Genomic DNA, 27,385 nt, shown 5'->3' on the forward strand with positions numbered 1-27,385 from the left:
CTTAACAAAAAGCACAGATGTTTAGTTCCTAAGGCAGCTCAATGAACCCCATGCTCCTATTTACCCTCAGCAACATACTTAGCTGTATGTGAACTATGGCAGTAGATTTTCCTGAAGTGAGAGACCAGATATTTAAATCGTCCACTGAATAAACATCTTCTATTTTCATCAAGGCTTCCTTGATATAGTCTATGTTCAAGTGGCTTGGTACCCCTATTAGTTCGGAATAAATACTTTATAAATAAAGTTTATTTGGAAAAAAAGTTTTACATTTAAAAATGCATAATTTTTTTCAAAGAAAATAAATGGTTTTGCCAAATTCAGTTTAAACAAATACTTTAAAATATATTAACACTTTAAGATAAACTATACATACATATCTTTTCAAAAGATGAAGGATAGTACACAAGAGGTGAATACATGCTTTCAAAAAAAGTTCATTCTCACTAAAAAGCAATGTCAACTGAACCAGAATATTCTGTTTCACAGAAAAGCAAGAATAGGCAAAAAAAAAAAAAGAGAAACATACAATGATGGTAAATCTATTGCTGAGAACTTTTACTTTCATGTGGTAAGGATGTTGTAAATTCAACAACGTGGCAAGTTTAATAGGAATTAAGGAATGAATAAACCACTAAGCATAACTGCGTTAAGAATCAAGTTGGGGGGCTGGCATTGTGGTGTAATGGGGTAAGCCACTGCCTGCAATGCCAGCATCCCATACATGTGATGATTTGCGTCCCAGCTATTCCAATTCTAATTCAGCTCCTGGCTAATGCACCTGGTAAAGCAGTGGGAGATGGTCCAAGAGCTTGGGCCCCTGCACCCACATGGGAGACCTGGATGAAGCATCTGACTCCTGGCTTTGGCTTGTCTCAGCCCAGGCCATTGCGGCCATTTGGGGAGTGAGCCAGTGGATGGAAGATCTCTTTCTGTATCTCTGCCTCTCTCTTCATGTAACTTGGCCTTTCAAATAAATACAAAAAATCAAGTTGCACTCTTGTCCTAGTCCCACAGTTTATCACCAGCATGACTTCAATCAAGTTTTTTTTTTAAACCCTCTGTACCTCAATTTTCTTGTCTGTAATGCAGCTAACTTACCTCATTCTCTGCCTGACATACCTGACTTAGCTTTTAAAAAGGTTCAAACTGAAATAGATGGGAGAGTGTGTTAATCCTTCTATGTTATATACACATAAGGTAGTGTTATATACCATGATAAATACCAATAAAAGGCAGAAGACATGGCTCCTACCTAGACTACCCTCTCTGACTCTAAATCTGAATTACAAAGTGATAAACCCTGGGCCGGCGCCGGGCTCACTTGGTTAATCCTCCGCCTGGTGGCGCCGGCATCCAATATGGGTGCCGGTTCTAGTCCCGGTTGCTCCTCTTCCAGTCCAGTCCAGCTCTCTGCTGTGGCCCGGGAGGGCAGTGGAGGATGGCCCAAGTGCTTGGGCTCCTGAACCCACATGGGAGACTGGGAGGAAGCACCTGGCTCCTGGCTTCGGATTGGCGCAGCACCGGCTGTAGTGGCCATTAGGGGAGTGAACCAACGGAAGGAAGACCTTTCTCTCTGTCTCCCTCTCACTGTCTATAACTCTACCTGTTAAATAAAAAAACAAAAACAAAAACAAAAACAAAACAAAACAAAAAAACCAAAAAAACTAAAAACAAACAAAAAACCCAACAAAGTGATAAACCCATAATGAGGATATTAATGAGCTCTTACCTTCCAGTATTATCACTACGGTGTCCCATATGATGCGAAATGTTGTAAAAGCCACAAGTAATGAAAATACATATGTACAGATGGGATCAGCAATCTTGTATTCTGGCTAAAAGGTAACAGATCAAAGTTTTATGATTAAATATAGACAGACATAACGGAAACTACAGAGCAACGGTGGGGAATGTCCAGCCTGTGGGCCATATAAGGTCTGCAAAATCATTTGGCCTGGCCCTGCCAATACAATGACAGGCAGCACTTGAAATTCAATACATCTATAGCAGGCTAATTTTTAAGTTGATAATTTTGTATGGCCTGCGAATGATGTTATAAACATCTAAATGACTCTTCACAGAAAAAAAGGTTCCCACTTCTGCTATAAAGCAAAGCAAGGCATACATCCCCTGTTATTTGGCACTCTTTAGTGGGACTGGAGAATATCTCTAAAACTCAGATATTGTAACTGAGAAACACTCTCAGTCTTTCCTGACTGTTCCAATGACTTTCCTCATGGCACTTATTTCCAGAAGTTTTATCACTTATTCTATCGTTCTCCTCTGTGCCTTCACTAACTCGTTCACCCAGAATTATAGAATATCAGAGCTGGAAGGAGTTTTAGCAGATATCTAAGCCCTTCAAATTAAAGACAAGGAAACTCAAGTTTAAAGTTGAGGTACTTGCTCAAGGTCAAAGCATTAAAACTAACATAGCTAAGACTATAACTCAGTTATCTAGATTCTGAGCCCAGTATATATTTCATTACCTAGTAGTTCAGTGACAAGGCTGAAAATTGAGTTCTTCAGTGAAGGCATTACCAAAACCAGGTACAGATAAGTTACCTGGTAAGGTGATTCCATTGTGTTTACTTCTAACAAAGTGTTATACAGATAGCCAATTAAGTTTATAGCAATGCAAAATGAATAGAACTGGCACTGAAGTTCAGTATACTGATAAAAAACAGTTAACTTTAGTTTTAATGTTGAAATTAAATCCATCTTGAAATAGATTAATATTATAATAGAAAATAGAAAAATTAGCAATAGTATTAAATAGAAAAATTAGCAATAGTATTACCTTGAATCGTATGATGTATGCAGCTATTAGCACACCAACACTCTGTACCAAATCTCCCAAGGCATGTACAAATGCAGCTCTAACTGCCAGGCTATCCTGCCCATGGCTGTGTCTACCAGAACCTGTGGTAGGAGAATTTGAAGGCAGGGAATGGGAATGGGAGTGATGATGACCAGACTGATTCAACAGAAAACCCATTCTGTTAAAAACAAAAGAAAACATTATTATTTTTCCTAACATTATTGACAAAAATATGCTACTAGTCATGACACTAATGAAGCAGCATGAAACCAATTCATTTAATAAGAACTCGAGCACCTATTAGTATTCTGGTCTAGATGCTGGCTTCAAAGCAGTGACTATGACCAATCTTCCCTACCCCATGGAGCTTACGTTCTCGTAGAGAAGGCAGAGAAGCAAGCCAATAAATAATGTACAGACAGGCAATGTGAAATGCTATGAGGAAACATGAAGCATTGTAATGTGATGGAGAATGATGAGAAGAGTGGTTAGGGAAAGCCTGCTCCAGCCAGAACAGAGGACAAGGGTCCTACAATGAAAATGTGTTCCAATTACTTGAGAAAAAAGACAGCCATTGTGACCAAAATTAAATGAGCAAAAATGCTAAGGGATGAGTTGAAAAGGTATAAAGGGTCTTATAAAATGGGTTTTGTAAGGACTTTTGATTGTATTCTGGGTATCAACAGAAGCCACTTTGGGCAGGGATTGGGAACTATGGCTGCTACATCGTATGTGGCCACCAGCTGTTTTTGTACATAAAGTTTTACTGGAACAGGGCCATGCTTGTTTGTTTATATATCCTGAGTGTGGCTGCTTTCATTCTCTAACAGCAGAGGTGAACAGCTTTGAGAAGGTGTGGTTCTCAGAGCAAACACTTACTACCTAGCCCTTTACAGAAAAAGTTTACTGGGACTGGCATTGTGGCACAGTGGATAAAGCATCTGCCTTTGACGCTGGCATGCCATATGGGCACCGGTTTGAGACCTGGCTTCCCTACTTCTGATCCAGCTCCCTGTTAATGTGCCTGGGAAAGCAGCAGATGGCCCAAGTGCTTGGAGACCCAGGAGAATCCTGGCATTGGCCTAGCCCAGCACTGACCATTGTGGCTACTGAGGAGTGAACCAGCAGATGGAAGACCTCTCTTTCTCTGTCTCTCCCTCTCTCTCTCTGTAACTCTGCCCTTCAGATACATAAAATAAATCTAAAAAAAAAAAAGTTTTCTCAATCCTTGTCTAAATGACTAAGTATATAATTTAAATGTAACAGCTTTCAGGAAAAACAATTAGCAGGTTAAAAATATAGTTAACATTATATATCCTAAAAGTCAAACAACAAAAATCTTTGTCCTATTTAAATTCTCGGTTTTTAGTCGAACTGCAGTATACCTGAGCAAACTAACAAGGAACTTAGAATGCCCAATTGTTCTTTTTTTCTTTAAAAATGATTTATTTATTTGAAAGGCCAAGTTACAGAGCAGGGATACAGAGAGAGAGACAGAGACAGAGAGAGAGATTGAGATTGATCAGTCTTTCATCCACTGGTTCACTCCCCAAATGGGCAGAATAGCCAAGGCTGGGCCAGGCTGAAGCCGGAGGCAGGAGATTCTTCCCAGTCTCCCACATGGGTGCAGGGGCCCAAGCACTTGGGCCATCCTCTGCTGCTTTCTCAGGTGCATTAGCAGGGAGCTGGATAGGAACTGGAGCAGCTGGGACTTGAACAGATAACCATATAGGGTGCTGATGTCACAGGAGGGGGCTTTACCTACTACACTACAATGCCGGCCCTGCCCAAGTGTTTTTATAAAAAATATTAATGTACTAAGTAATCTAAAAATATGAAAATGTGAAATCATTACTGATTAGATCTACAAGTTTCTACATTCACATTTACTTAAAATATTGACATGAAAAATACAGAACTTACATTACATTAACTGCAACTCCAACAGCTGCAGTGATGAGCATTATATCTCCGTTTATCTCATAGTTCATATGGATAGTTCTTTGCACAGCTTCATATAAGAGGAATCCCATTAATATATACACCAACAGCACACTAATCATAGCCGACAAAACCTCTAAGGTGAAATATATAAAACAAATATATATTCAGCATCATTATAACAACTAGACATTGTATAGGCTTTTATTTATATTTTCTTTCCTTTTTTTAAAAAGATTTTACTTATTTATTTATTTGAGAGGTAGAGTTACAGATAGTGACCGGGAGAGACAGAGAGAAAGGTCTTCTGTCCATTGGTTCACTCCCCAAATGGCTGCAACGAGCAGAGCTGCGCCGATCCGAAGCCAGGAGAGAGCGGCTTTCTCCTGGTTTCCCATGCGGGTGCAGTAGCCCAAGGACTTGGGACATCTTCCACTGCTTTCCCAGGCCATAGCAGAGAGCTGGATTGGAACAGGGGCAGCCAGGACTTGAATTGGTGCTTATATGGGATGCTGGTGACACAGGCGGAGGATTAACCTACTGTGCCACTGCACCGGCCCCATATTTTCTTTCCTTTAAGGAGATAAAAGCACTAAGACACGTTTGCTACATCACTTTTCTTATTTAAAAAGTGTAGCAGCTTGGCTGATCTGGTTCTTCACTAATTCACCCTTATTGATCTCTACCCTCCACTCTTATCACCTGATAGTCACAACTATGTAAACTTACAGACCATATATACAAGGTAAAACAGTGACAAACTGAAAAGAATATTTGTAATGCACATGAGCACATATGAATTTTCCAGTATTAAAAATGTACCTTTTAAAAACAAAATTAAAGTGAACAATTCAGAAGAAAAATTGGTAAAACCCACAAACTCACATAAACAGAAATGGCAAACTCTCAAAATCAATGATAGTAAGATAAATTCAAATAAGATCCTCTTTTTCCTCTACTAAGTTGCCTAAAGTTCGATAACAGCTGGAGTTAGCAAGATATACTGGTAGAAGTTTTAAATGGCACTAGCTTTATGAAGTGATTAGTAGGGCCCTTGTAACACAGAATACTATGTAGGTATTAAAACAAAAAACCAAGAAAGCTTGTTCTGATATAAGAATAATCTCCAAGGGGGCAGGTACTGTGGCACAGTGAGTTGAACCTGCAATATCAGCATCCCAGATGAACACCAGTTTGAGTCCTGGCTGCTCCACTTCCAATCCAGCTCCCTGCCATATGGGCCTGGGAAAGCAGCAGCAGATGTTCGAAGTGCTTGGGCCCCTCCCACCCTCCTGGCTTCAGCTTGCCGGAGCCCTGGATATTGTGGCTATTTGGAGAGTCAAAAAGTGGATAGAAGATCTCCCTCTCTCTGTAACTCTTTCAAATAAATAAATAAATCTTAAAAAAAGAGAATAATCTCCAAGAAACAGTGTTCAGTGAAAAAAAAGCAAAGCACACAACATTGTGAAGGATAATTTATCATTCATGTAAACAAAAAGAGGAAAAGAGAGAATACATACACAATCATCTGCAATGTAATTTCCAGAAGGATTATATAAAATAATCATTAAAAACTGGTTACTCTGGGTAAGGAGAATTGCTGGCTAGACGATAGGAATAACTTTGTACTGCATATACTTTTGTATGATTTGAGTTTTCTATTAACGTGAATATAAAGTAAAAATAATTTTATCTTTTAAAAAATAAAAAAGGGCACTGTGAAGTATATTTTAAAACAGTTAATATTAGAGAAAACACGTATTGACACTCAAAACAATAAAAGCAGAAGAGTTTCTTTCTTTAGAAAAATTTGACATTAATCCTGTTAAGTTAAAACAGTCTGAAAAAAAAAAAACAGTCTGGAAAACTGTTATCTGAGATGAGTCATTGCCCAGATTCCAGGCAGCTCAAGTATATTGGACTTTGGTCCTTTTTTATTATCATTTATAAATTATAATGCAGAGAAATTATCTAGCAGTTATAGAATATTTTCTGACAACTAATTAAAGTAGCCAAAACTCCTATAAAATCTCATGTATCTATAGAACAGATGTTGGAATAAGACAAAAACATACAGTTCCTAATCAATACTATTCCTGACATATGAACTGTCATACTTTGAACAGAAGAAAACAAACAAAAAAACCCAAAGATTAAAAAAAGAAAGAAACAGCAGAGATGAAGACCACTGAAATATATGAACTTGCGGTAGAGGAATCGCCATTCTGGAGCACGATTGTGTCTTCTGGAGAGGATCCCAGGCGTGGGGGTGAAGGAGACACTACTGCTGCCTGCCCCTCACAGCCCCCTCCCCCGAGGCTTCCCTCTTTTGCATCACCACCACTCCGAAACCTCAACTCCTGATTTGTCAGAATTTTTTTTTTAAACAACACTCAAAATGAAAGAGAAATGTGTCTTTGTTATCTGTAAAAAAAAAATATATATATATATATATATGAACTTGAAGAGAGACTGAAAATAGAAAGTGCAGGCCGGCGCCGCGGCTCACTAGGCTAATCCTCCGCCTTGTGGCGCCAGCACACCGGGTTCTAGTCCCGGTCGGGGCACCGATCCTGTCCCGGTTGCCCCTCTTCCAGGCCAGCTCTCTGCTGTGGCCAGGGAGTGCAGTGGAGGATGGCCCAAGTCCTTGGGCCCTGCACCCCATGGGAGACCAGGAGAAGCACCTGGCTCCTGCCATCAGATCAGCGCGGTGCACTGGCCGCAGCGCGCCAACCGCGGCGGCCATTGGAGGGTGAACCAATGGCAAAAGGAAGACCTTTCTCTCTGTCTCTCTCTCTCTCACTGTCCACTCTGTCAAAAAAAAAAAAAAAAAAAAAAAAAAAAAAAAAAAAAAAGAAAAAGAAAATAGAAAGTGCAGACTGTAAGCTCTTTAAAAACATGGACCTGGTCTTATCCCATGTTATATAAGCAGAGTGGTTTGCATGTTGCAGGTACTCAAATATTTACGGATGTCAAAGGTTGAACAAGGGAAGCTGACAAAAGGCTGTCTAATTAAGAAGGTTAAGTTAAATATGAACAGTGGGGCCAGGCTGTGCAGTAGTGGGTAAAGTCACCACCCCCTGCAGTGCTGGCACCCCATGTGGGCATTGGTTCAAGTCCTGGCTGCTCCTCTTCTGATCCAGCTCTCTGCCATGGCCTGGAAAAGCAGAAGATGGCCCAAATCCTTGGGCCCCTGCACCTGTGTGGGAAGACCCTCACGAAGCTTCTGGCTCCTGGCTTAGCTTTAGATCAGTACAGCCATCTGGAGAGAGAACCAGCGGATGGAAGACATCTCTCTGCCTCTCCTCTCTCTGTGTAACTCTTGACTTTCAAAAAATAAATAAACCTTTTAAAAATATATGAATAGTAGGTTATTTACTAAATCCCCCAAATGAAGTAAACAGTGAAGACGTGAATCAAAGAAAACACATGGAATTTCTTAGGTTATAAATAAGTTATAATTGCTGTGGTAACATACACATATATAAGTAATATAAAGAATAAATTATTTATTTATTATTTGAAAGGCAGAGTTATAGAGAGAGAGTGTCAGAAGCAGAGAAAGAGGGGTCTTCCATCCCTGGTTCACTTCCCAGATGGCCGCACTGGCTGGAGCTACACTAATCTGAAGCCAGGAGCTTGGATCTTCTCCTGGGTCTCCCACATGGGTGCAGGGGCCCAAGGACTTGGGCCATCTTCTACTGCTTTTCCAGGCCATGGCAGAGAGCTGGATCAGAAGTGGAGCAGCCAGGACTTGAACTGGTGCCCACAAGGGATGCTAGCACTGCAGGCAGCTGCTTTACCTGCTACGCCATAGTGTCGGCCTCAAGAATAAATAATTTTAAAAGTTTAAGCTGTAAAATCTCATTTACTAGTGGGAGCCTCCTAGAAGAACTTTAATCAGGGGCAAGCAATTGGCCACTAGTTTTTAAGATGTTTTAATAAATTTTTAACTGTAAAAATCAGACAGTCATACACTTTATATTTATAAAGATGCATAGCCACAGAAATTGATGATATACAGATGTGAATGGCTATTAACATTTAAGGCCAATAATTAAAGATTATTTCAAGGGGTGGGCATTACAGCACAGTAGGTTGATTTTCCAGGTGGGATGACTGCACATCCTATTGGAGTCCTGGCTGCTCTGCTCCTGATCCAGCTTACTGCTAATGCACCTGGGAAGGCAGCAGATGATGATGGCCCAAGTATCTGTGGCCCTGCTGCTCATGTTGAGACATGGATGAAGATCTGGGATCCTGGCTTCTGCTTAGCTCACTCCTTGCTGTTGCAGACATTTGGGGAGTCAACCAGCAAATGGAAGAGCTCTCTGTCTCTCCCTCTCTCTCTGTCACTCTGCTTTTCAAATAAATAAATCATTTTTTCAAATTACTTTAAAACCTCTTAATTAGGTTGATCATACTTTTCAATTTCCCCAGGACAGTCCCAGTTTATGTTTGTTTTCTTAGCATAATTATTAACAGTACCCCATTTCACTATCAAAACATCCTGGTGTGGATGCTAAATTATACAGCTAACCCAGCAGATCTGCCAGAAGTACTGGATACCCAGTTAAATTTGCATTTCAGATAAACAACAAATAATTTTTTAGTATAAGCATGTCCAACGCAACACTTCAGACATATTGGGAACCCTGGGAAAGTGTGAGTGTGCTTGTTACATCTGACAACCCATAACCCAGTGACAATTTTTCTAAACACTTAGAATTACCTCACTTGGTAAATTTTCAGATAAGGTAAACCTACACACAAAATAAAGTAAAACAAAACCATAAACAGAGCTCCTTGGCACAAAGACGCTCACTCTTACAAGGTCCACTGTGCTCCTGCAACCTACAGCTGAAAATTCAGTTGTCTACACTATGAATGCTAATACCTGCCAGTGGTTAACAGTACTGGAATCCTGGTGGTTCCTAGAGATCTCATAGACTAATGCTACCAAAGATATTCCCTTTCTAGCAATTAATAAGGAGTGTGCCATATAGTCTAGTTTCTTCAGTGAAAAGAAAAGAGACTGTTAGTTTTTATTAATCAGCTGTCAAAATGCCTTTTAGAGCAAGTACTGAGAAATGAAAAGGAAGAAAAAGAAAACAAAATTTTAAGTAGATTTTAGGGGTGAGATTTATAATTAAGAAGTACAAGTATAAGGCATAGACAGGACTATTTAGCTAATATTAATACGAGCATTTACTCTGATAAAACAAGCAAAAAGCTCTTTCAAGGTGAAAAAATTAAATTTTGGAAAAATACCATGAATAGGACTAATTAGTGTTTAAACTTTTTTCTTTACAGTATTTTTTATGTGATGAATGCAGATAAAGATAAGCATTCTTTTTAATCCACATGCTTAAGAGAGAGTGACGCTTTCAATCAACAACCAAATTATACTTGTTCCAATCTTATTCTTACTTTGGGTAGGTCTTCAGTCACAGAGCTTACAATAAAGTTTTCAAGACAAATGGAGTACATATAAGATTGATTTCATTTTCTTAAAGGAGACTCAGGAACTTTCACAACTGGAACTCTAGATTTCTATTAAAGTTACTACCCTATTAGCTTCAGGTAAACTTGAATGGTCATATTTAAATCTAAATGGAAATTTAGCAAATTAAATATTTTAAAAGAGATTTTTATGAAAATGCTGGGACCTATTAGTACATCAGTTCTAACATATTTTGCTACTTTGTACATGTAGGGTAAGCTATGGTATGATTAAATCATTTTACCTGGCTGAATTTAGCATTGGAGGAAGGAGTAAGATGACTGAATATTTATTTTTTGCTGTAAGATTACTTGGGCCTTATCATAGAGCTGGAATATAAGCAACTCTTTTTTTTTTTTTTTCTGCACCAAACTAATCTTTTAATTCCACTTCCTTGAACTAGCTAAAGTAGTATACCCATACATATATTTAATCAAAGTAAACACAACTTCCCCCGGGGCTTAACCAACAGCTTAAATTCTCACTTTTTTTTTTTTTTAAGATTTATTTATTTATTTTAAAGTCAGAGTTAGACAGAGAGGAGAGGCAGAAGCAGAGAGAGAGGTCTTCCATCTGATGGTTCACTCCCCAACTGGCTGCAATGGCCGGAGCTGCGCTGATCCGAAGCCAGGAGCCAAGAGCTTCTTCCGGGTCTCCCACATGGGTGCAGGGGCCCAAGGACTTGGGCCATCTTCTACTGCTTTCCCAGGCCATAGCAGAGAGTTGGATCAGAAGTGGAGCACCTGGGTCTCGAACCGATGCCCATATGGATGCTGGCATTTCAGGCTAGGGCTTTAACTTGCTATGCCACAGTGCTGGCCCCTTGAATTCTCACTTTCATAAAGGCCAAACGGGGATTCGTGACCAGCAGGGAACTTGGGACCTGGGTTCCTTCCATCTTGACATCCTTTCTCTTCTGTCTTCCATGGCTTCCACATGATCTGCACTCAGTCCATGGCTGGGGAGAGTGGTTAGGGACCCACCGGTCATCTCCCTCCCATTCTACTGGCCAGAGCCCTGTAGTGTGTCACTACCTCGCTATAACCGGGACTGTGTGCCCAGAGGAAAAGAAAGTATATGCAAGTGGCTAGTCCCTCTCTGGCACACGTCCCCATATCTCTGATATATCTCATTTTCACAGGATTCTGCGTGAGTCACACACTATTCCCATTTTCTAGGTTGGATGACTCCAACTTTGAAAAAGTTAAGTAGCTTTCCTAAAAATCACAGTTATTGGTGACGGAGCTGCAATTCAAACCTAGGGTTATTTGAATAAATCCATCCTCTTTCCACTGCATTTATGCTATTTTACCCCACCCCTGCTATCCCCCAGAAAAAATGTATAAGCAACTCTATGGTGAATGATCTAAATCAGACTGAAATATATTCTGAATTTAACATATAAAGAATAGGGGCCCACACTGTGGTGTAGCGGGTTAAGCTGCCGCCTGCAGTGCCGGCATCCCATATGGGTGCCAGTTCGAGACCTGGCTGCTCCACTTCCAATCCAGCTCTCTGCTATGGCCTGGGAAAGCAGTGGAAGATGGCCCAAGGCCTTGGGCCCCTGCACCTACATGGGAAACCTGGAAAAAGCGCCTGGCTCCTGGCTTCGGATCGGCACAGCTCTGGCTGTTGCAGCCATCTGGGGGAATGAACCAGCAGATGGAAGACTCTCTTTCTCTCTCTCTCTCTCTTTCTCTCTCTCTCTTTCTCTGCCTCTCCTTTTCTGTGTTTAACTGTGACTTTCAAGTAAAATAAATAAACCTTAAAAAAAAAAGAAGAATAAAAATTTTGGTTTGAATAGCTAATACATACTAAAAACAAAGATATAATGGGGGGGTGTGTATTTGGCTTAGTAGTTAAGAAGCGAGTTAATATGCCCAGGTCCCACATTGCAACACTGGGTTCAATACCCAACTCTAGCTCCTGACTCCAGCTTCCTACTAATGCAGACCCTGGGAGGCAGCTGTGATAGCTCAAGCAACTGGGTTCCTGCCACCAGTTGGAGATCTGGATTGAGTTCCCAGCTTCAGCCTGGCCCAGTCCTAGACATTTGGGCATTTCAGGAATGAACAAGTGGGTAGGAATTCTCTATGTCTATCTGTCTTTCTCTTGTTGTGTCTCAAATAAAACAAATAAAAAGTAAAATAGAAAAAAAAGAAAAATGCAAATCGGAGAAACCAGATGATAATCAAGCTTTGATATTATAAAATATGAAATTTATTGCATTTTTATTATAAAACATGAAATTGCCTAAACTAAGGGTTTTCTTTTTGGTTGTTGTTGTTGTTTTTAAAGCTTTATTTATTTATTTGGAAGGCAGAGAGAGGAAGAGAAAGACAGACAGACAGACAGACAATCTTCCACCCACTGATTTATTCCCCAAATGGCTGCAGAGCTGGGCCAGTCCACAGCCAGGAGCCTGGGTCTTCCACATGGGTATAGAGGCCCAAGGACTTGGGCCATAGTAGGCTGCTTTCCCAGGTAGTTTAGCAGGGAGCTTGATTGGAAGTAGAGCATCTGGGACTCAAATTGGCACCCACATGGGATGCCAGTGTTGCAGGTGGTGACTTAACACATGGTACCACAACACTAGTCCCCCAAAACTAGGAGTTTTAAAGGATCACATGAAAAACACTAAAGTCCTTCTCCATTATTCTCTGTCACAGTATCTTATTCATTATATTTGTGCCTATATATTAACAGTATTTAGTGCCTGGCCCCCCACTCTACTATTATTCATTTATTCAATAGGTAACACCAATCAGTGAATGAATAATTTGCTTCAACCATATAAAACACAATCAACCCAAACATAATAGTATTTGTTTCAAAACTGCTGCATAGCACGGTGCGCCGGCCGCAGCGCGCCAGCTGTGGCGGCCATTGGAGGGTGAACCAACGGCAAAAGGAAGACCTTTCTCTCTGTCTCTCTCTCTCACTGTCCACTCTGCCTGTCAAAAAAAAAAAAAAAAAAAAAAAAAAAAAAAAAAAAAAAACAACCAAAAACCAAAAAACAAAACCTGCTGCATAAATGTTCTGGTGTATCATAACAGTTAACTTTGCTAATGCTATGATGCCAATAATGAGTATATTTCACTTAAGTTACTTAACACTTGCCTTTCTATTGCCTTCAAGAACTACATACAATATAGCAAATGTCTAAAGACAGGTTTCAGAGGTCTGCACAGATGAGTAGGGGAGGAGAGTAGAGATAACATTCCTTTTGCTTTGTTTTATGCTGCTTCTCTTTTTCTTTTTCCAATAGAAGCTATGAAGAAAAAGGAAAGCTTTACCTAGGATTTCCAAACCAGTACAACATATGTATTTCATCTCAGCCACAGAGAGCTTTCTGCCCTCAGGCTAAAGGAATCATATAGGATTTTCAGCAGTCCACTGTTGCCCCCAGAATGCCGAACTAAACCCCAAGGATTATCTGTGGATCTTCTCATCTTCTATCCTAAATAATGCCCTACTCCTTCCTTCTTACCATTCCCGCTACACCACACCCGAGGCGCCTGCCTCTCTCAATTAGACTTCTGGCTGTCCGATACTGACCACTTTATTCTCATCTTCTTTCTGCCTCAAAAACTCATTTCTAGGAGGTTCTAGAAACCTTTTCTTTTCCTATAGATATTTAGGTGATCTGACTTAATTCTACTAAGATGCGAATAATTACTAGGCATAATAACTCTTGGTGGAGTGAGAAAGCTGCTAAAATAAACCACTAACTAGGGAGAAGAGATTATATTTTGTTTGTTTTTACTGTGCATTTAGAGGAAGATTTTTTTTAGCTGAATTCTTTCTGCTCTTTTAGCATCAGGGTATTAAAAAACAACCTACACAGAATTAGCACTGTGACCATACCCTACTCCAAGACAACCCTTTATCTAGTTGGATGTGCCAGAATTCTGCTCTGGAGAAGTTCACACTGCTACAAGACTCCTATACCAACACTCTGCCATTAATCCAGACTGAGGATTTGCATTCCTACAATGCAAATCTTGCTTTTTGTTTCAAATACTAACAACTCTGCTTTGTATAGTCCTTTCACTATCTTTAATCACATTGATATATAAAGAAAAGCCACATAAATAAAATCATTACTTTAATAATCTCCAAAGGAAGATAAAGGCAGGAAGTAGGCAAGAAGTACATTACAATGGCATTTCCCCTTTGGAAGATAATGCTATTCCTGCTGAGAACTTGTGAAATTGCTCCTACAGTGTGGTTTCCTTAACTTCTATTGGTTCCCAGAATAAGATGATATACCCACAATCAAATAAATTCAGGCATTTAAAAATAACTCACATATGGCTCCTACTCTGTTCTCCCTCTTCGCACAGTAAGCTCCTACTGTAGTTCAATGTAAAATAATAAAGATGGAAAGAAAAGTAAAAACCAGACTGATTTTGCACTATCTGTGAGTCTATGTAAAGGGGAAAAAAAAGTAGTGAAAAACAGAATTGAGGAGTGGATGCTGGTGCAGTTAGTATGCTGCTTGGGATGCCTGCGTCTCTTGTCAGAGTGCCTGGTTTGGAGTCCTGGCTTTAATTCCGACTTTAATTTTTGCTATTGGGTACTCTGGGCAGCAGCAAGTACTTGGGTCCTTGCTACTCGTGCAGGAGACCTGGATTGAATTCCCAGCTCTTGGCTTTGTCTTGGCCCACCCCTGGTTGTTGCTGGCATTTGGGGAATAAACCAGCAGATGAAAGATCTCCGCTGTCTGTCTTGTTTCTCTTTGCCTTTCAAATAAACAAAAAACAAAAACAAAACAATACCCAGAGCTGACTCCTGGAACAGACACTCAGGTTTATCCTATAAATCTAAAAATACCTTACTTTTACCTTGACTGAATGATTTTTGCTAAAATGAACTTTGTTACATTGCCAAAAAAAGTTGCCAAAGACCTGTAATTTAAAAAGTACATATTTAATAATGTGATTTAATCATCCAGGTGAGTCATCTTACTTTTCGCCTACTACATAGCTGAGGATAGTTAAGCTGAGACAATAAGAGTTTCAACTGGGAGAGAGGGAAGGTAGGGAGCATTTTGAGAATCAAGTCTGGTAGGATGACATACTGGCAGATAGATGCTGGAGGAACATAGAAGACAAGGACCAACACTTGGCCGGTGCTGCGGCTCACTTGGCTAATCCTCCACCTGTGGCACCGGCACACTGGGTTCTAGTCCCGGCTGGGGTGCCGGATTCTGTCCTGGTTGCTCCTCTTCCAGTCCAGCTCTCTGCTGTGGCCCAGGAAGGCAGTGGAGGATGGCCCAAGTGCTTGGGCCCTGCACCTGCATGGGAGACCAGGAGGAAGCACCCGCTCCTAGCTTCGGATCGGTGCAGTGCGCTGGCTGTAGCGGCCATTTGGGGGGTGGACCAATGGAAAAGGAAGACCTTTCTCTCTGTCTCTGTCTCTCACTGTCTAACTCTGCCTGTCAAAAAAAAAAAAAAAAAAAAAAAAAAAAAGAAGACTAACACTGGTTGTTTCTGTGTGTCTGTACCATGTTAGGCACTTTATATACCTCAGTGTCTTACCTTGTTTATTTTTCACAATTTTGCCATACAAGCATTATCATCTCTACAGAAAATGACAACAACAAAAAACCTCACCAACTCCTACTTAGAGAGATTAACTTTGCAAAAGTGCATTTAGATCTCAAATTTGAACCAAAGACATTTTGATCACAAAGATCCTAAGTGTTAAGTACCAAAGCAAATAAATATGGCTTGCCTCTCACTGAGATAAGGAAGAAGGAACTCCTGTTTATATTTCTTCCTGCACCCAAGAAGACCTATATATAAGTCAAGTTGTATTATATAGCTATGTTAAGGATCAAATAAAATTTCATAGCCTAGTCTGTGAACGTGACCGTAGTTTTAAAAGTATAGATTAGTATTTTTAATTTCCAAATATTTAGTTCCAAAATTTCAGAAATGTCTACTTCCAGTTTGGAAATTGATTTAATTTGTTGCAACAAAAATGATTTGAGAATTATGAGTGATCCTGAATTATCTGTTCCAAGGTTTCAAGTCCTCATTTACTCAGCCTGAATATGCAACGATTTGATTAATAATTTCTTACATGGCATTTGGTGACAGACACACAAAGTATAATATTACCCGTTCCTGACCCTATTTAACACCTGGTCTAGAAGGAGACAGTTTCAGAAAAACAGCTATAAAGGATGTGAGAAATGCTATTGAGCAGGTATAAATTGTGGTAAGACAACACAATGGGAGGCCATCGCTGTGGTGCAGTGGGCTAAGCTTCTGCTGGTAAGTGCTGGCATCCTATATGGGCACAGGTTCCTGTCCTGACCACTCCTCTTCCAAACCAGCTCTCTGTAATGGCTTGGGAAAGCAGTAGAAGATCGCCCAAATGCTTGGACCCACGCACCTACGTGGGAGACCAGAAGAAGCTCCTGGCTCCTGGCTTCAGACTGGCTCAGCTCTAGCTGTTGTGGCCATTTGGGGAGTGAACCAGTGCATGGAAGACCTTTCTCTCTTTCTCTCTGCCTGTAGTTCTACCTCTTAAATAAGTAAATAAAATATTTTTTTAAAAAAGGATAGGCCAGTGCCGCAGCTCACTTGGCTTATCCTCTGCCTGTGGCGCCGGCACACCAGGTTCTAGTCCCGGTTGGGGCGCCGGATTCTGTCCCGGTTGCTCCTCTTCCAGTCCAGCTCTCTGCTGTGGCCCGGGAACACAGTGGAGGATGGCCCAAGTGCTTGGGCCCTGCACCCGCATGGGAGACCAGGAGGAAGCACCTGGCTTCTGGCTTTGGATCGCCACAGCGCACCGGCCGTAGTGGCCATTTAGAGGTGGACCAATGGAAAAGGAAGACCTTTTTGTCTGTCTCTCTCTCTCTCACTGTCTAACTCTGCCTGTCACAAAAAAAAAAAAAAAAAAAAAGGATAAACTTACATTATGCTACTACTATCTGGTTATCATTCAGATATAAACCCTACTTTAAACCCAAACTCATAAATAGATAAATCAAGAGTTATTTCATTGTAATTCTTCATTATATATTATATAAAAGACATTTCAAGAGGTAGCTTAACCCACTGTGCCACAAGAGCTTTTTCTTCTATGTTTCTTCTTCAAAATATTTTACTGTTTTATTATTCTGTGTATATTTATAATTTAAAAACTACTCTTTCGTTCTTTTAAGTCACTTCTTTCTTTAGGGAAATTTTTGTTACATTAGTTTTGGTTATTTTCTTTCATTTTGTTGGCTGTCCTCATATTCAGGAACATTCCTGGTTGTGCGTTCACAGTTAGGGCAGAAAGATAAAGAAACTGCCTTTTGGGGCTGGCACTGAGGCATAGTGGGTGAAGTCACTGCCTCCAGTGCCGGCGTCCCATGTGGGCACCAGTTCGAGTCCCGGCTGCTCCACTTTTTTTTTTTTTCTTTTTAAGATTTATTTATTTTACTTGAAAGTCACAGTTACATAGAGAGAGGAGAGGCAGAGAGAAAGAAAGAGGGAGAGAGAGGGAGAGAAAGGGGTCTTCCATCCGCTGGTTCATTCCCCAGATGGATGTGAAGGCCAGAGCTGTGCTGATCCGAAATCAGGAACCAGGAGCTTCTTCCGAGTCTCCCACATAGGTGCAGGGACCCAAGGACTTCGACCATCTTCTACTGGTTTCCTAGTCCATAGCAGAGAGCTGGATTGGAAGTGGAGCAGCCAGGTCTTGAACCGGTGCCCATATGGGATGCCAGCAATGCAGGTGACGACGGCTTTATCACCACGCCACAGCGTCAGCCCCACTGCTCCACTTTTGATCCAGCTCTCTGCTATGGTCTGGGAAGGCAGTAGAGGATGGCCAGGCTCCTATACCCATAAAGGAGATCCAGAGGAAGCTCCTAGAGCCTGGCTTTGGATAGGCCCAGCTTTGGCTATTGCAGCCATGTGGGGAGTGGGCCAGTGAATAGAAGACCACTCTCTCTCTCTCTGTGTAACTCTGCCTTTCAAATAAAGGGAAAAATTAAACAACAACAACAAAAAAAAAAAAAAGAAAAGAAAAGAAAAGAAAAGAAAGGAAAAAAAAAAAAAGAAAGAAAGAAACTTTCTTTTGCAAAAAAGGATATGTTGAAAGGATAGACCAGAAGTGAACTAAAAGGGTTACCAATAAGGGATGTAGGGCGTAGCAGAGAAGAACAAAAGCATTAATGTGAGCAGAAGGGAAACCAGGCTCTTTGACAGCAGAATCCTATATTCCAGGAGGAAAAAGACTTATTTTAAAGCACTGACATCCACACTAGATGTCTTGGTTTTCCCCATTTTGTCCAATTTGTTTCTAGAAGAATATCTGTGTTTTCCATGGAGGAAAATGTAGCCTGCTTAAATGGAAGTGGAGGTGAGAAGGCAGGTAATGGCACAGCAAAACCACTGGAAGCAGTTTTCCATCATGATTCCACGCAGCTTTGCTGTTTTCAGTCCCAATTCTCACTCTGCTCATCTCATTGCCTGAGCTTCTTTGGAGAACTGTTGGGCTGGTCCAATTCACTGTTCAGAGTATACTCTAGGCTGTAGCTTCTTGGCTTCCTTCCTCCTTAAACCCATTCCTATTCACTTTCCAACTTCTAGAATTTTCTTGTTTATTGGTGACCCAATCAACTGGTTCTTTTGTTGTTTTGGTACTTCTATGTTTTCATTTTAATGGACTCTCAGAGAAACAGGAGCCAAACACTAATATCTAGTCCACCATTTTGGAACTTAGCAATTGTAAGGAAAGAGAAAGAAAGATCTGACTTTCTAAAGAAACTTCCCAAAGACACAACAATATAAGTTCTATTTTTTCTCAGCTTTATACCATGCTTGTTATTTGTGAAGAAAAAAAGTGACATGTAGAAAATACAAGGAGTACTTCTTTGATATTCAATAGAGTTTTGATGATTATAGGTTATTAGCTTACTATACTTCTAAGTATAACACCTTCCATGTTCCATTATTACATGTTTCTGGGGGAGAGTTTTACTGTTTTCATTAGAATTCCAAATGGTTTATTTTATTTTTATTTTTTATTTTTATTATGCTTTAAAGATTTATTTATTTATTTGAGAGGCAGCATTCCAAACAGAGAGAGGAAGAGACGGAGAGAGAGGTCATCTATCCGCTGGTTCATTCCTCAAATGGTTGTAATGGCTGGAGCTGGGCCGATCCAAAGCCAGGAGCCAGGAGCCAGGAGCCAGGAGCCAGGAGCCAGGAGCTTCTTCTGGGTCCCCCACATGGATGCAGGGGCCCAAGCACTTGGGTGATCTTCCACTACTTTCCCAGGCTATTAGCAGGGAGCTGAATCAGAAGTGGAGCAGCCAGGACTCAAACTGGCACCCATATGGTATATGGTTTGCTGGTGCTGCAGATGGAGGCTAGCCTACTACGTGACAGCACCAGCCCCCCAAGTGGTACATAACCTAAAAGAGGGTTATAGTGCTGTGGTGTAGTGGGTAAAAATGCTGTCTGCAGTGCCAGCATCCCATACTGGTGCTGGTTCGAGTCCCAGCTACTCCACTTTTGATTCAACTCCCTGCTAAAGTACCTGGGAAAGCACTGGAAGATGGCCCAAGCCCCTGGGCCCCTGTCACCCATGTGGGAGACCCAGAAGAAGCTCCTGGCTCCTGGCTTTGGTCTTGCTCAGCCCTGGCTGCTGAGGCCATTTGGGGAATAAATCAGCGGATAGAAGCTCTCTGTCTCTGCCTCTGCCTCTCTGAAACTCTGTCTTTTAAATGTATAAATAAATTTTTAAAAAAAACCTTAAAAGATGTTAAGAACAGGCCAGCGCCGTGGCTTAACAGGCTAATCCTCCGCCTTGCAGCACCGGCACACCGGGTTCTAGTCCCAGTTGGGGCGCCGGATTCTATCCCGGTTGCCCCTCTTCCAGTCCAGCTCTCTGCTGTGGCCTGGGAGTGCAGTGGAGGATGGCCCAAGTCCTTGGGCCCTGCACCCCATGGGAGACCAGGAGAAGCACCTGGCTCCTGCCATCGGATCAGCACGGTGCGCCGGCCGCAGCGGCCATTGGAGGGTGAACCAACGGCAAAAAGGAAGACCTTTCTCTCTGTCTCTCTCTCTCTCACTATCCACTCTGCCTGAGGGAAAAAAAAAAAAAAGATGTTAAGAACCACAGGACTCAATGAAATGCACTTCCTCAAATAGCGCTAGAAGTTAAAAATTACCTAATACGTGATATGTTTATATTTCAAATCTTAAACTGCAGGCATTTAAATCACAAAAAAAATAACATCTGAAAGTAATTTTGAAGTTAACAACCCAAGGCAACTAGTAAACAAATGACTGTATGCTGTGTTGGAAACCAGTGGAGTTTCTTTTAGGAACACATCCAAAGGGATTACACAGTAGCTTAACAAACAATGGGACAACCTCACATAGGGCTTTTACTTTCTTGTATGGTAGCTGAGAGTGCTGAGGGAGCGAGATGCCAGTTAACTCCCTATCTGATGACCTGGACAGACCTGGAACATCACCATTTAGGTACAATGTCAAGTTTTACACAAGAAGACCCAGTGAAGAAATAAGATCTGGAAGCTGAGTTAAGCTTAGGCTAAAAAGTAACAAAGAACAGGAACTGATTGATATATTGGCCAAGTGTCAATATTCACACAAAATAAGACTACCAGATGTTGCAGCGTAGCAGGTAAAGCCGCCGCCTGAAGTGCCAGCATCCCATATGGGTGCTGGTTTGAGTCCCAGCTGCTCCACTTCCAATCCAGCTCTCTACTATGGCCTGGGAAAGCAGTAGAAGATGGCCCAAGTGCTTGGGCTCCTGCACCCACATGGGAGACCCAGAAGAAGCGCCTGGCTCCTGGCTTTGGATCAGCACAGCTCCAGCCATTGCGGTCAATTGGGGAATGAACCAGCAGATGGAAGACCTCTCTCTCTCTCTCTCTCTCTCTCTCTGCCTCTCCTCCTGTCTCGGTATAACTGTGACTTTAAAATAAATAAATAAATCTTAAAAAAAAAAAAAAAAGACTACCAGATGTTAACTCTGGTTCTCTGAGACAGGTTTTGCTAAATACCAACTAAATGTTAATTTTTGGGTTCTATGCAAATGACATTCGGTCATATGGCACTCCATATAATAGCTCAGGTGATTGTTTTATACTTATTTTCAAAACAAATGAAAAAATTAAACATCTTAGGAACATAGTAAGCAGAGATATGTAGGTAACAATGTATGATTTTAACCTTTCTAATTAAACATTAATATCTGGTTAAAATAGGTATGTAATATATATGTACATTTGCAGAATGTTGTTGATATAATGGCTGCAATGAAGGTCAGTCACACAGTGTCACAGTGTATTTGTACATATTATAATAATGCATAAAAGCTATGCTTTAGATACTTAAGTTGAAATACCTGAAGTGAGAGGCAGAAGCTAGAGGCTGGCATTGTGGGACAATGGGTTAAGCTGCTGCCTATGATGCTGGCGTCCCATATGGGTGCTGGTTCGTGTCCTAGCTGCTCTACTTTTGATCCAGCTCCCTGCTACTGTGCCTGGAAAAGCAGCAGAAGATGTCCCAAGTGCTTGGGCCCTTGTCACCATGTGGGAGATCCAGATGAAGCTCCTGGCTCCTGGCTTTGTTGCAGCCATTTGGGGAGTGAACCAGCAGATGGAAGATCACTTCTCTCTGTCTCCTGCCCCCTTTCCCCACCATAACTCTGCTTTTCAAGTAAGTAAATAATATTTTAAAGGCCGAAGAAACGCTCCTTAATGAGTTAAACCCACATGGTTTTTCTTGGTTCAGTTTACTGAAAATAAAGTTTTTTTCTGATGACATCTTCAGGACATAGGGAACTACATTGGACGATTAATAATTCCCATATAATTTTATATATATAAACTGTTTCAGCTGACTGGACTGAATGCGCCCTGGAAGACTGAAAAAATCTTGTTCTTTTTTTTTTTTTTAGCAATTTTTTAAAAGATTTATTTATTTATCTGAAAGGCAGAGATACAGTGAAGTAGAGGCAGAGAGAGAGAGAGGTCTTCCATCCACTGGTTCACTCCCCAAATGACCACAATGACTGGAGCTGGACCAATCTGAAGCCAAGAGCCAGGAGCTTCCTTGGGCCTCCCATGCAGGTGCAGGAGCCCAAGCATTTGGGCCATCTTCTACTGCTTTCTGAGGCCACAGAAGAGAGCTGGCGCCCATATGGGATGCTGGCACCAAAGGTGGCAACTTTACCCAATATGCACAGGCCCCACTGTTACTCTTTTCATTTGCTTTATTCAAACAAGCTGTTACTGGAAAGATTTTAGTTAATCAGGAGTATAGTTCATCGTGGTTTTATAAACTTTGTAAACTAAAGGAAACCCCAACTACTTACCTAAACGATGAAATCCAAAGGTGAATCTTTTGGTTGGTGATTTTGAAGACAGCCACAAAGCGAGCAGGGTGAGTATGATGGCACTTAGGTCAGTTAACATATGAAGTGCATCTGTCATGATTGCTAGGCTATTTGCAATGTATCCACCTTAGGGTAAGGGCAGGAGGGAAAACAAGAAATTAATTTAAAAATTTAACATAAGCAATCAAACTAGAAATACATTACATTCTACAAAATATGAACTCTATCTTTATCCTGTTACAATTAAATCAAGGTATTCTGACATTTTACACAAAATATTAGATATGTGTACAGTCATCCCTCAGACTTTACAGGGGATTTCTTGCAGGCCCAAGCTCCCTTGGATACCAAAATCTACAGGTGGCTCAAGTCCATTACGTAAGATGGTATATCATCTGTATACAACACTTTGCATGGTCTCCCATATAAATGATCACTAGATCGCTTATAATACCCCAAATAATGTGCAAATTCTATGTAAATTGTTGTTATACTGTATTGTGTAGGTAGTTATAAGAATGAAGTCTACATGTTCAGTACAGATGCAATTTTCCTTCTGAATATTTTCGATCCACAGTTAGTGGAATCCATGGAAGGCTGGCTGTATATTTTTCTGGTGAAGATAATCCATTTCTATTAACAGATTCTGCAAAGTGTCAATGGCCTTAAAAAAAGTGTTGAACCACTAAAGCGGGGATAAACACATAAAGAGAAAAGCTGTGGCTTATGCTTAAACTACTAATTGCATTAGTGAATTAATAGTCATAGTATCTACATATTACAATAAAGCTGTAGAAAAGGTGTGTGTTCACTTGTTTGAGAGGTTTTAGAAATAAAATTAAACTGATGAACTCTACAAAATGTACATCAGTTTGACACAAGATAAAAATTGATTCACTTGGATATGGATAATGATGTCTCCAAATACAAAGATATAAAGCAATATTTAGAATAGAATGTTTTTTAGTATTGGTTTTCTAGGCATTGTATATTCACACACACACCCATACACACACACATATATATGTTTTAATACATTTCATGTATGTGTTTACTGTCCCATTATGGACAATTGATTTTACTGGTACCACTCTTTAAATAAGTTTTTAATACTAAAATACAGTAGTACTCAAAACTTCTACCATATCACCAGGAGAGTCTGTTAAATTACAGACTACTTGACCCCACTCTCAAAATTTATGATTCAGCAGGTCTGGGATGCGGCCTGAGAATTTGCATTCCTAACATGTTCTCAGGTGAGGCTGATGCTTCTGGTCTTGGAACCACATGTCGGGAGTGATTGCTGTAATCTATGACAGAATTTCATGATCAGATAAGTGCGCTGAGCTGTGGACCCCCCTCATTCTTGGGCTGGATATGAAGACAAAGCTGTAGGAACCTAGGGCTGATGATCTTGCAGTCGAATCCATTTACTCCAGTGTGCTCAATAAACTAACATTTTCTGCACATTTCTTGAGATGAAAAAACTGGAGAGCATTGATTAAAAAAATATAGGCTGATGGTTAATGACATGAGATTTGGAATTTTGAGGTTATTTAACCTTTCTGAGGCTTAGTTCACTCATCTATAAAAATGAGAATACCTTAAAGCAGCATGGCCCAATAGAACTTTCTGAAATGACCTAGATACATGTTGTTCAATAGAGTAGCCACTAGTCATATGTGACTTAAACATTTGAAAAGTAGTGAGTGAAACTCAGGAATTGAGTTGATTAACCTAGTGTTAACTAGCCTAAATTTAAAAAGTCATGGGGCCAGCGCTGTGGTGTAGTAGGTTAAGCATCTGCTTGTGCTGCCGGCATCCCATGTGGGTGCCTGTGTTCCGCCTCCAATCCAGCTCCCTGCTGATGGTCCAGGAAAGCAGAAGAGGGCACCTGCAAGCGAGGCCCGGAAGAAGCTCCTGGCTCCTGATCAGCCCAGCTCTGGCTGCTGCTGACATTTGGGGAATGAACCAGCAGATGGAAAACTTCTCTCACTGTCCTTCCTTCTGTCTGTAACTCTGCCTCTCAAGAAAACAAATAAATCTTAAAAAAAAAAAAAAAAAAGTCACATGTCCGTAACATCACTGAAAATAGAGTAGGGACCTCTGAAGATCGTTTCCTTCATAAAAGCAATGAGAACATGAACAAAAAATGTCAAGATCAGCTTTTAAGGATTCTGGCTTATACATGTTAACATCTATTCAAGAAAAATTGCTGAATCTTGGTCATAACAGGTAGCTTTGTAATGTTTTTACTCACTCTATACCCATTCCCCATCTCTGTGACTGCCTTAAAAACCAACAGACTCCAATCATAGTGTAAATCTCAGTTTGGCAGCCACTGGAAGAATGGGCTTGGAGCTCCTTCAATGCTCCATTCCCAGAGAATTGTCATTTTTGACCTGTTCCCTGAAAGACTGGCTGTTTAAGACTTTCTGTTTTTAACCTCAGCTGGCACTTGGAGCTTGTCCTATGTGAACAGCCCCCACCTTCCCGTGCTTGTCAAAAACAATGAGAGACAGGTACTTAGCACTGCAGCTGCCTTGAGGTGGTAGGTGACAATGTGTGGGATCCTCTTCACTCATTTTGCTGGGCTTTTGTTGACTCTTTTAATCTGGAAATATACATGCTATGGTTTGTATGTGGTTTGTCCCCCAACGACTCAGAGGTGGTAGAATTTTTAAAAGGTAGGTTCTAGTGAAAAGTGGTTACATCATTGGGAGGGTACCCTCGGAAACATGTGCTCAAGGAGCGTGAGCGTGTGCATGTGTGTGTGTGTATGTGCTATGGTTTGAATGTTCTCACCAAACTCATGTTGAAATTTAATAAACATTAAGAGGTATTAAGAGGATGAAAACTTAATGCAGGGGTTGGCGCTGTGGTGTAGCTGGTTAACACTGCTGCCTGCAGTGCTGGCACCCCATATGGGCACTGGCTCAAGTCCTGGCTGCTCCATTTCTGATCTATTCCCTCCTAATGTGCCTGGGAAAGCAGTGGAAGATGGCCCAAGTGCTTGGGCCTTGGCACCCACATCGGAGACCCAGAAGAGGCTTCTGGCTCCTGGCTTCTGCGTGGCCCAGCCCCAAGCCATTGCAGCCATTTGAGGAGTGAACCAGCAGATGGAAGCTTTCTCTGTAGCTGTGCCTTTCAAATAAATAAAAAATAAATCTTTAAAAAAGTGGGGGGACCTTAACTCAACTATGGCATTTGGAGGTGGGACCTTTGGGAAGTAATTAAGACTGAATGAGGCCATAATGGTGGCTCCACAATTCAATGGGACTGTGACTTCATAAGTGATCTGAGGGAGGATGCTCTGTCTTACCAAGTGAAGCCTTGTGTCACCCTGGAACTCTGCAGAGTCCATACCAGCAAGAAGAATCTCACCAAATGTGACCACTGGATCTTGAACTTCCCAACCTTTAGAACTTTGAGTCAAATAAATCTTTATAAATTAGTCTGTGGTATTCAATTATAGAAAACACAGCAACACGGCCGGTGCTGCGGCTCACTAGGCTAATCCTCCGCCTTGCGGCACCGGCACACCGGGTTCTAGTCCCGGTCAGGGCACCGATCCTGTCCCGGTTGCCCCTCTTCCAGGCCAGCTCTCTGCTGTGGCCAGGGAGTGCAGTGGAGGATGGCCCAAGTCCTTGGGCCCTGCACCCCATGGGAGACCAGGAGAAGCACCTGGCTCCTGCCATCGGATCAGCACGGTGCGCCGGCCGCAGCGCGCCTACCGCGGAGGCCACTGGAGGGTGAACCAACGGCAAAAGGAAGACCTTTCTCTCTGTCTCTCTCTCTCTCACTGTCCACTCTGCCTGTCAAAAAAAAAAAAAAAAAAAGAAAAAAGAAAACACAGCAACACAAAATGTATAATGTCCAGTACTATCTATGTTTTCATGCATATCCTGTGGACAAGGAGGAACTGCTGCATTTGGAATTCAGATTATATTTCTTGCCTCTTCTATTATCTTTGTCTTTTTGCTTTCCTCTAAGAGGTTGCCTTAATTAATTTTATGACTTTTCTATTGAGTTTACAAAAATGTTTTATCATGTGGGATTATGTTTTTAGTGTTCAAAATCTCTTACCCCTAATTTTTTTGCAAACAGTCTTTTTTCCTAAAACTTTATTTTCATTTTATTTGTAAGGGAGAGAGAGAGTATATCTTCCATCTACTAGTTCAATCTCTAAATGACCACAACAGCCAGGGCTGGGCCGGGCTGAAGCCAGAAGCCCAGAACTCAGATGGATATCTCACATAGATGGCAAAGACCCAATTGCATTAAGCATCATCTGCTGCCTCCCAAGGTGCACACTGGCAGGAAGCTGGACTGGAAGTGAGGTAGCCTTGACCCAGGCACTCAGATATGGTAAGTGGGTATTCCAAGTGCCAGTCATATAATGCAGCCCATTGTTTCATGGAGAGATGATCTTTTCTTATCTCTGAAGATACTCATTATACTTTTATTCTATAATAACTGGTTCTTTTAAAGAGGTTTTAGCTAGCTTTCTTTATTTTAGCCCTCTTCTTCACCCACACTTCCAGAGGTATCTGGAACAACCAATTCTGGGCCAACTTAGGATTCTCTAGTACAGTAGCTCTCAAGTGTGGTCCCTGGATTAGCATCATTAGTTTCTCCTAGGATCTTTGTAGAAATGTAAATTCACAGGCCCTATCCCAGATCTACTTAATTAGAAACTCTGGAGATGAGGTCTAGCAAGTTGTGTTTAACAAGTT

General features: G+C 41.2%; 1 protein-coding gene across 1 annotated transcript in view; it reads right to left on the reverse strand.

Moving 5' to 3' along the window:
• The window catches only part of SLC30A4 (solute carrier family 30 member 4), a 39,613-nt gene that overhangs the window by 6,722 nt on the left and 5,506 nt on the right, over nucleotides 1–27,385 (reverse strand). The window contains exons 2-6 of the mRNA XM_062205837.1: nucleotides 22,629–22,775; nucleotides 4,748–4,901; nucleotides 2,804–3,002; nucleotides 1,733–1,838; nucleotides 79–213 (exon numbers count right to left, since the gene is read on the reverse strand). Coding sequence (XP_062061821.1) covers nucleotides 79–213; nucleotides 1,733–1,838; nucleotides 2,804–3,002; nucleotides 4,748–4,901; nucleotides 22,629–22,775 — 741 coding nt within the window. The remainder of the gene's footprint in view (nucleotides 1–78; nucleotides 214–1,732; nucleotides 1,839–2,803; nucleotides 3,003–4,747; nucleotides 4,902–22,628; nucleotides 22,776–27,385) is intronic.

Source organism: Lepus europaeus, chromosome 11 (assembly GCF_033115175.1).
Source record: "Lepus europaeus isolate LE1 chromosome 11, mLepTim1.pri, whole genome shotgun sequence".
Classification (NCBI taxonomy): domain Eukaryota; kingdom Metazoa; phylum Chordata; class Mammalia; order Lagomorpha; family Leporidae; genus Lepus; species Lepus europaeus.